The sequence below is a fragment of the Eublepharis macularius genome, chromosome 6 (assembly GCF_028583425.1).
Source record: "Eublepharis macularius isolate TG4126 chromosome 6, MPM_Emac_v1.0, whole genome shotgun sequence".
In the NCBI taxonomy this organism is placed as follows: Eukaryota; Metazoa; Chordata; class Lepidosauria; order Squamata; family Eublepharidae; genus Eublepharis; species Eublepharis macularius.
In genome coordinates this window covers 110,751,690-110,761,976 of record NC_072795.1, presented here as the reverse complement: position 1 = coordinate 110,761,976, position 10,287 = coordinate 110,751,690, and the positions used below count along the sequence as shown (strand labels likewise).

The following is a 10,287-nucleotide window of genomic DNA, read 5'->3' as shown; positions in this document are numbered from 1 at the left end:
CCGGAACTCTTGACAGCAATAATTATTTGCAGGACCATGGCCAGAGCAGAGCCTCCCCCCCCCCTCCCTGAGCCTTGCTATCTGCTGGTAGATGCAGCTGAGCCAAACCCCTCAGCTTCTTTGGGTTGAGGCTTCGTGGTTCAGTTCACACTATCCTGGTGTTCCAGCTCCAAGTTTCCTCGCAGGCCAGGCAGCTAGGTAACTGACTCCTGAGGAGACCATCCAACCAGGCACAGGACAAAAGGGGCTGTAGGGTCAGCAATGGGGCTACAAGGGTGCCTTCTGGCTGTAAAATGTATGAGTGCAAATTAACTGCTCCCTGGGAGCTATCTTTGGTACTGCAGAGCCTGCTTGTGAGCTCGTCTCTGTTCCACGTTTTAGTTTTATTTCTATCTGTTGGAACCTGTCCTAGTGTCGGCCATCTCCTTGCATTTGGAGCGGAGTGCCCTTGCCTTTAAGCTGTGATTGATCAGGCCTGCACATTTTCTTTCTTCAGTCTATTCTTTTACTTTTTACTGTAGCTTTTTGAATTCTCTTTCCTTCCTGAATTCTTTTATTTAATATGAAAGAACTCAGGTAGATATATACAAGAGCTGTTAATTTCTTTTTAAAGATACAGGCCACAATTCTTATGGGAGGAGCAGAGTTCATTTTGAGGGGGAACACGCTGGAACACAGTTCCAGCAGTTCCCCAAAGAGGTCACATGTCAGGTGGCCCCGCCCACCTGACTCTTGGCCATTTTGGGCCTGTTTCTGCCTGGATTGGGGCCGAAACAGCCCGGATCGGGCCTCTGACGGGTGGTGGATCACTCTCCCGCTCAGCAGCAGCCCGATCCTGACCATTTTGGGCCCCTTTTTGGCCGTTTTCAGCCCCTTTTTGCCATTTTGGGCCCAATTTCGGCCCTGGATGGTCAGAATTGGGACCAAAACAGCCAGGATAGGTGATGTCAGGGGGCGTGGCATATGCTAATTAGTGATACTAGTAAGTTATGCTAATGAGTTCCTCCAGCTCTTTTTCCATGAAATTACGCCTGGGGAGGAGCATAGGTTTAAATACACATTATGCTGCAAGTGAATAATTGTAGGCAACCATGGTTTGCAGGCTTCTACTTGGTATGGTGGTGCATGGAAATGACACAGCATTACCTCACAGCCAGTGTTGTAAGGAGATTAGATTTATTTAACACTTGCCAAATGCAAATTATTCCCTCTGTATCCAGTTGTGAGACAGGAGTGCGACAAGAGCCACATACAGGCCTGCACCACTGCCAGCCCAGCTAAGTTTACAAGCAGCCAAGGGCAGGGATGGGGCAGGGCTGCAGCAGGCAGGGCAGCTTCTTCTTCCCAGGCTAGAACCTGATAAAAAGGCAGGCACAGCTGGGAGAAAAAAGGATAGACTGCAAGGAAAGAAGGATGCTATGGACAGGGAGAGGAAAGACTTTCTGCAGCCTGCTCAGGGGAAGAACAGAGATAGCTCTCAAGGAAGGGAAAGGCTCTGGGACTGGAGACAGAGAGGACCAGGCAGTAGCAATTAAGCAGGCTAGGGAGGGACTGCAGACTCAAATTATAGAAACAGCACTCTTTAGCTGTGTGTGAAAGGGAATAAATAAAGAGCTCATAACAGCTGATGTTGAGGGAGGGCAAGGGGGCGGGACTCTGAGTATGGGTGCCCCTGCCCCCTGAGACACCATTGAACCCAAGTGTGACACCGGCATTCATTCGTCGGTAAAAACATCAACAAAACGAAACTTATTGGTCATGTGGCCCTTTTTTCAGTAGGTTCACATCTGATGAATGAGCTAATTCAGATCCTTGGCAAAGCTCTGTGGGGGATCCACAAAGAGTGAATGATCCCATCCAAATCCAGGACCCATTTAAACCATCATCTTGTCTACTGTGCAGTTCTGGTGACATCCAATTTCTGTTGGGGCAGATGACTTCAGGAGAAAGTGAGCTGACCAGATGTTGCATAGTAACCAGAGCTGTCGGCAGAGAATCTCTGAGAGAGGTAGACTGCACTCAGTTGTACTTCTCCAAAGTAGAAGTTCTCAAAGAGCTGAAAGAGAAGGGTAAGAACTCATGAAAGGTATTTTTAAAAGGTGCTGAAGGCTTTCCTGAAAACTGTCTTCAAGTATAGGTTTCATACACGCTTCTAACAAATGCTTCTCCCCAAACTTAAAGGTACTCTTCCAAACACTACAATTTTTCTCTTTGTGAAAATAAAGTATTGTTGTGGATTTTTTTTAAAAAAAACGCAAAACTATACAACAGCAGAAGCAGCACAATTTGTCCCAAGTAATCTAGACACTCAGACTCTTGATTCACAGCTGTGGGTCATTTTTCACATTATTTTTCTTTAGACAGGTATAGTATCAAAACCTATATAAGGAAAAGGCCAAAGAATCTAGAAGATGTACTTCTTGGCAGCTGAGTAGTAAAGCTGCCTCTCAGACACACATTCTAGAAATCTACTAGCTGATAAAGAGATGCAGATGTTGCTTCCTTTCTTGCAAACCAGGAAACATCAACTTTTGTTTTCTTCACAGCTACTCTATTCTCTCCTAGAACCACTTTCAGGAGCTGGATCTTTTCATAAGCGGGCAAACTTTTATAATAAAATTGGTGGTATCTACCAGCAAGCAGTAAACACTTTGTAGTTGTGGGATGCAGATACAGAAGGCTTGCTTTTCTTCCCTTCTTGATTCAGCTGACCTAACTGTACTTATTCAAACGTCTGCAATTTCAGGGCTGGACTACAGTAATGTACATTTTATAGGGGCTGCCCTTGAAGGTAACTAAGAAACTTCAACTGGTGAAAAACATTGATTGTTAATTGGTGTAAGCTGCCATAAACAGCATATGATTATCTTGAAACAGCTTATCTTGGCTGCCTGTTTCTGGACTCAATTCAATTTGATGGTTTGTACCACTAAAGCCCTTAATGTTTTGGGACCCTCCTATCTGAAGGACCATCTTTCCCTCTGCACATCCACATGCCTGTTTAGGTCTTCAGAGCAGCTTGATAAATACAAACCTCCTCTGTTAACCTAACAGCATTTTTGTTTATAGTCTGCATACTACAGAATCGCTTCCTGAGGAGGTTCACAGAGCAAAGGCCATGATTTTCTTTTGAAGGCATTGTGAGTGAGTCCTCTTCCAAAGGACATTTACTCTCGTGTTGGGAGGCTAGTATGAGAAGTTATGGCTGGTTTTTGAGATTTTAAGATGTATTTTTAATAAAGTGGTTTACCAGCCACCTTGAAAGCATGGGGACACAGGATAAACATTTGCCTATAAGAATATATAAAATCAAGGTGGGTAAATAAGTCTGATAAATTATAATGAAAATTACAGTGAAATACATATGAAATACAAATGCTTCATTGCTCCTCCAAATAGATTCTGGTTAAGCAATTCTTTGCAAAATCTAAAGAGCGAAGTACCAAAGTGTGCATTCTCTCTTAGCCAAACTAGATGTTACAATGTGCACAGGTCTGATACATGGACACTACTGCCATTTTAGAGCTGAACTCAGGCCATTTAAAAATGCCGCAAAGGCCCAATCCTGATCAGGCCTATAGCGTTCCTCCATCTCTGTGCCTTTTCAAGTGCTGGAACAGGTTGTTCTGCTCTTGAAAAGATTGGTGGGGGGGGGGGGGGAGATCTCCTGGTCTCGCCATGCTGTGGGCCTGATCAGGTCCCCAACAGCATTTTTAAATGACACGAGTTCAGTTCTAAATGGCAGCAGTGTGTATAGGTCAGATATATGGATGCTGTAACATCTAGTTTGGACCTCAGTTGGCTACAATTCCAGGCAACAATTACTTATGAGTGAAAATCTGGACGTTTTGTAACATGTGGATTAAAATTCTGTAGGGTTACCAGAGGCCAGATATAAAAGCTTCATATTAGGATATGGGTCACTAATTGCCCATGTTCCTGATATTTTGTGCATTTCACCTACAAGTCTCAAAAAAACATCTGGAAAAATAATGGCAGAATCAGCTCTCAGACTAACCTGAGCTCCCTTCACTGGCTTTCCTTAAACTCCTCGTAACTTAGAAAAATTATTACTGATGTTTATCATAGAATCATAGAATTGGAAGGGACCTCCAGGGATCTCCTTTTATTGTACAATAACAGCTCAGTTACCATGTTCCTGGTAGAAAAGATATACATGTGGCAGCAAGAATAGTATATGCCAGGCATTGGAAGAACACAGATATACCAACAAAAGAAGAACTGGTAGAAAAAATAGACATGATTGGAAACAAAGATGGATCCCCTTTTATAGGTGGATTGAATTAAAATACAAAATAAGAATTTAATTATAGTCTAGGAAGACAGGACCCAAAATAGTGAGAAAAGAAAATGATGATCAAAATTAAACAAAGTAGACTTATAGAAATAATAGACTAACAGTAATGAAAAGACTACACAAATACAATTGAACTGTAGAGATGGAGTGTAATATATTGTATAAATATGTATTAATCCTGTAAGATTTGGTTTGATCTGTTTGTAGGTTGATTTGGAATCAAAACTAATAAAGCATGTTATAAAAAAAAAGATAGACATGTGATTTGAGGTATTGAAAAGAGTATGGAGTCTGCCTTGGAAATACAACTGAACTGTGTTTTAACCCTGAGACTTTGTTCTTCATCTGGTTCTGCCTACAGCAAGTCTTTTAACATGGTTGGATGGGGTTCTCTTTGCTGAAACCTTCTTTGACAGATAAAAGTGGGTTCAGTTAATTTAAGTAGGATATCAACCTGCAGTTTGAAACCTTTGGCCATTTATGTCCAAGATAAGAATAGTGAACCAGACAGAAAGGATCTTTGTCCCAGTTCTGAAACCATAGGCTATAAAGCTCCTTTTCATTCAGTAAAGATTTTCAAGGGCACTTAAACACATACACAACTGAAACATAATTCAAATGAAAGCTGCTCCGGTCATTAACACTGTACAGGAGACAGATGAAAATATGACATCAGAATTCATTAGAAAGAGAGACCAGCAATATTGCTTAGAAGAAGCAACACATTCAAGTGTGAAGTGCTTTTCTCCATTCCATTAAGATGCAGGAAATGACTGTACCTTAAAATGCGAGTAACGCCTTTATAAAACCTTTCAACAAATGCACTATTTTCGAACTTGGGTTAATGCTGTTGTGCCAAAGGTCAACGTGGGCTGAGTAGTTTAGTCTACTCATCACAAGGACCTTAAGAATATGAATTCCACTTAATTTCTCTTACATACTACAGCCATTTTTACACACGTTGAATAATGCACTTTCAATGCACTTTAGCAATACTTTAGAAGTGGATTTTGTGTTTCACACATGAAAACTCAGTTCCAAATGATCATTAAAGAGCACTGAAAGTGCATTATCCAATGTGTGTGGAAGCAGCCTACATCTGTTCCTACAGACTTTAGCCCAAGATAGGAACATGCAACTCTTCCTGCCATCAAGGATGCACCATGGCTTTGAAAACATTGAAGATTCATGCCCTGCTCATCCATAGGTGGTATTCCCTTGATTCTTCTACATGTAATCACTGAAATCTAAATACCTACTTGGCAAGCATAATATGGAGGTTCACCCCCTTCCAGAAATTTATTCTGCTGCCCCTGGTACAGATGAATTCAAATCCCTTTTGGCTTTGGCCATTTGTTTTATATTGCCATGGCTCTTTTATATAAATCAGGATTTCCCCAAAGGGCACCTGACCCCGTAAAAATCAATAAGGGAGCCTGAGGGGGAGAAAGACACGGATTGTACAAGAATGAGAACGGATGAAGGGAAACTGCAGCTGTTTGGTGTACCATTCATCTTGTTGCACGAACGTGGATAGGACAGGCAATGGCCACTATGAGAGGAAAAGAGGGAATGTTAACAGATTCTGGTTGGCTGAACAGAATATACTAGAGAATGAGGAGATGGGCAGAAGGCATCTCAAAGGAGCTCCGGTCTCCTGGGAGATGGGATGTGCTGAAAATGGGGGAGGGGCAGGCTTCGGCAACAAAATGTAAATGTTCCACTTTTATCATTACATGAATTCAGTTCCTATCAAAAGCCTTCTCTCTTTTAAATGTTCCTCCTTACAACAGATACTGAATATGGAGCAGCAAATGATAAATGTATTATAAACAGTTCTTTCTATTTATTAAATTTTATCCAACCCCTCCACCAAGGAGCTTAGGGAGGTGTATATTAGGGCTTGACAAATCCCAGGTGCCAAGTCTCCACGGTGCCTGGAAATTTCATCGTGGCGCCTAGCATTTTAAGTAATGATTTTACTGAAGTGTCTCTCAGCAAGTCTTCGTAGATGTACAAAGCTTATTCTAATGTTTGGCTGTATGGCATAAAAATGCATGTGTGTGAAGTTTGTGTCATTCTTGTTTATATGTTAACTTTACATAAGTCAGTTGCAGCAGATGAATTCTTAGTTTCTTTCTACACTGGCTCCAATACTCAATTAAATGGAACTTTTAAAATCAATAATGAAATTATGAGAAATTGAGAAGTTAGGTTAGAGTTAGAGCATAGCTTTTTGTTGTGTTGTTGACAACCAGGATTACCCCATATTTATTTATATACCATATTATTATTATCATTATTATTAATAATCATAATTTATAGTCTACCTTTCTCACTTATTCCAAGGCAAATTACACAGTGCAAGAAAGATACAATATAATCAACAGCGAGGACATTCACTTAGCAAGTACCATAATGAACAACAGTTAGAATAGTCATTGAACAGATACAATTGGGTATGGTAGCAGGAAATTTGAAAACGAGCATAAAGATGAACATAGAAATAAAATCTTCTGAAACAATGCACAACAAATTTACATGGCATGTTAAGCAACATGGAAACTCCGTAGTGGTGCTTATTTGCATCATCAGACAGTACCCAATAGCAGAGCATATAGTCTGTATCCTTTACCAAAGCATCTGAGCTATTTCTTATGTCATAGCTCTATAATCTGGATAGAAAGCCCTCCTGAATAATTCAGTTTTGTATAGTTAGCTGAAAACCAGGAGAGCAGAAGCTTTCCTGACCCCCTCAGGCAGGCTGTTTCATAAGGTGGAGGCCATCACAGAGAAAGCATGTTTGTGGGCAGCTGTTGATTTTGCCCAACCTTGAGGCAGTATCTACAGAAAGTCCTGTTCAGATGAGCGAAGCTGCCGTGGTAGAACATAGAGGTAATTGCACAGATATGAAGGTCCAAGGCCATGAAGGGCTTTGAATGTGATAGTCATGACTTTGAACTGAGCCCAGAAGCCAATGTAGTGACTGCAGAATAGAAGCGATATGCATGCACCATCTAGTTCCTGAGAATAAGTGAGCTACAGCATTCTGTACCAGCTGACATCTCCAAGTCGACTTTGAGGGGAGACCTATGTAGAGTGCATTACAATAATTGTCTTTCTATTATTGTGGCAAGAATCCAGGTGGCCCAATCAGCCATGACAAGGTAGGAGGCCATCTTCCATGCCTGTCTGAGTTGGAATAAGGGCTTTTTTTGCAGTTGCATTTACTTGCTTCTCTAGCAGCAGTGCTGGGTCCAGTATAACCCCTAGGTTCTTAACTTATTCGGCTAGGTCAACTGAACCCCATCAAAGGGGTTGAATAACATGGGGGATAAGATTGCACCTTGTGGAACTCCAAAAGATAATTTCCATACTGAGGATAGTTGGTCTTCAATAGCAATCCTTTGAGTCTCCCCCTTGAGGAATGATTTAAACCAGTCCAGGGCACATGTCCTGATACCTACTTCTGCCTCCAACCTCCTCAACAGGATGGCGTTGTCTTCTCTACTGAAGGCTGCAGATGGATCCAGGAGTAGCAACAATGACGCATGGTCTCTGTCTACATTCAAGCATAGGTCATCAGCTAGAACCATCAAAGCCATCTCTGACCCTGGCCTGGCCTAAAACCAGACTGAAAAGTGTTTTAAGGCACAAGAGTTGTCCAAGGCCTGGAGCTGGTCAGCTATTGCTCTCTCAATCAGTTTGCCCAGAAAGGGCAGATTAGAGACTGGGCAATAATTGGTTTGTTATACTGTTAATAAAATACTGATGAACTGTGAAGATTATATTTTATGGCAACAGTAATTAGAATGGCAACAATAATTAGAAAACATAGTCATTAAAATCCAAAACCATAAAGTCTGAAAAATCAGTCCAGTTCCTAAATTCCTGGACTGGCTCCTACAGCCAAAGAAAATTTGTCAAGGCCTGGTGGACATTCTCACCGCTTCCATATTGCTTGCATAACTCCTGGCGAAGTAGGTCAGGCTGAGAGAGAGAGGCTGAGAGAAAGCAACTGGCCCAAGGATAGCTAGTGAGCTTCATGCCTGAATGGGGATCAGAACTTGTCTACCAAGACCTAGTTTGGCAATCTGGCTCTCTTAAGCATTGTTCTGCCAGCCAGCATATGTGTGGCTCTAATTACAGTGTTATGTTTTACACATGTTTGCCTCAGGGACTTAGCCAAACAACAGCTGTGAGTTCCCCACTAGGAACTCACTTCTCAAGTGTGTGGAGCTTCAATTTGGATCGGGGTACAGGGAGAAGAGGCTCTTGTCCCTCCTCCATTTTCTCAACCTGATGGCTTCACATGTAGCCCATCAGTATATGTGCAGCTACTGATGGGGCAAATACTGTTCCACAAGGTCTTTTCAGGACAGGAAACAAGCTTGGCAGCTCCTTCTCCATGAGCACCGTGGTCTCACTGTTCTAAATGACTCTGGTCAAGCCTGATTCAGATACAGGTATGCATTCAAGAAGCACTAGGCATCTGGTAAGCTTTCCTACATCAGATCATTGAACAACTGGCAAAAGGTACACATCAATAACGTTTTATGTTTGTTAGAGGGTATAGTACACAAGTAAATACTATTACAGAATCTCTGTTTCCAGTCTAAGCCTTTATTAAAATATGATTATTCCACATTAATAGTAGCTAAATCAACAGAAAATCATACCACCCATCATTGCTACATAGGTTCTTAAAAGAGAGCAGTGAGGGTTTTCTGTTTACTTGTTCTTGTAAACTTAGCAAGAAGAAATTTTATTGACTGTTTTAACAAGAAACTGTTTAAATGTGATTTAAATAAGGGCAAATGTACGATTTTTTAAAAATGCTAAAATGAGCTCTTTTATGCAATTATAAACAAGAAATATATTCAGGAATGAGGTTTCAAACTCTTTATGTTCATGCATTCAAGATAAAAAATCTCATAGATAAGCAATAACTGTATACATGTAGAAGGGCTTTTAAAATAACCACTTCTGATTGAATATAATATTTAGAGAATAATTTTCTGAAGACTGAAGCAGTTTTCACAGGGCATGTACTTTATATTCAAGGGCCAGAAGGAGGATTTTAAGACGATACCTGTTTTTATTTTCCATATATTTTAAATAAGTAGCTCTCACAGGTCCTCATAACCCTACAGTTCTGCTTTCTCAGCAAACGGAATGCTCTCTGCACTGCCTACACAACAGGAAACTGTTGAGTCGTCTGCAAGCCTGAAGATGTTTTAAAAGTAATGAAATACTGGAACATTTATTTGCAGTGCAGAGGATGTTTCAGTTTTAACTTCTAAGGGGATTATCTGCCTTAAGACAAGCTAGAGCAGGGAGCAAAATGCATATATGGGATATTGCAAATAAACTGAGGTGGGGGGGGGGGTCAAGCTGGCTCCAATCTGGGTAGTTTTGCTTTGAAACAGGCTCGTACGCAAACTTTGCATATATTAACTTAGTTTATTACATGATTTCTTTTACAAATATAAAAGTAAACAAGGTAGTGAAAAGAAAACCCGCTGCATTGTGTGTTTGTGACAGCAAAGATGTCAGATTATGAACAGGCAGAGAGGATGAAGAGGGACCTCTTCTTCAGTTACTGTGGGAAGTATCACCAAGGAGAAGCTTTCTCAGTTATGAATGAGTCACCATCCGGATCTGTCACTAACACACCATTAGAATGTACTGGTGAAGTTCAGGGACTGGGTGTGTCATTTTCAACTGTGCAGTCAGATGTGCATATGAAGTTACCTTGTACTGAATCGGATCACTGGCCTATCTAGCTTAGTACAACCTGCTCTTATGGTGGTGGCTCTCCAATCAGTGGATCTTTCTCAGTCCTGCTACCGAGAATCTGTTCACTTGAAATGCCAGGGAACTCTGTAAAGTTGGGACTTACAGCACCCAACTGTAAGTATGAACATCTCTGTCTACTAGGGGTCTGCTAAACAAAACAAATGAGCTGG

The 10,287-nt window shown here is 41.2% G+C and overlaps 1 protein-coding gene across 2 annotated transcripts in view; it reads right to left on the bottom strand.

Moving 5' to 3' along the window:
- Positions 1 to 1,171: 1,171 nt before the first annotated feature.
- The window catches only part of ASCC1 (activating signal cointegrator 1 complex subunit 1), a 91,869-nt gene continuing 82,753 nt past the window's right edge, over positions 1,172 to 10,287 (bottom strand). For both annotated transcript variants that reach the window (XM_054982932.1, XM_054982933.1), the window contains one exon: positions 1,172 to 2,056. In XM_054982932.1, the coding sequence (XP_054838907.1) occupies positions 1,940 to 2,056 (117 nt within the window). In that variant the 3' untranslated portion in view covers positions 1,172 to 1,939. The remainder of the gene's footprint in view (positions 2,057 to 10,287) is intronic.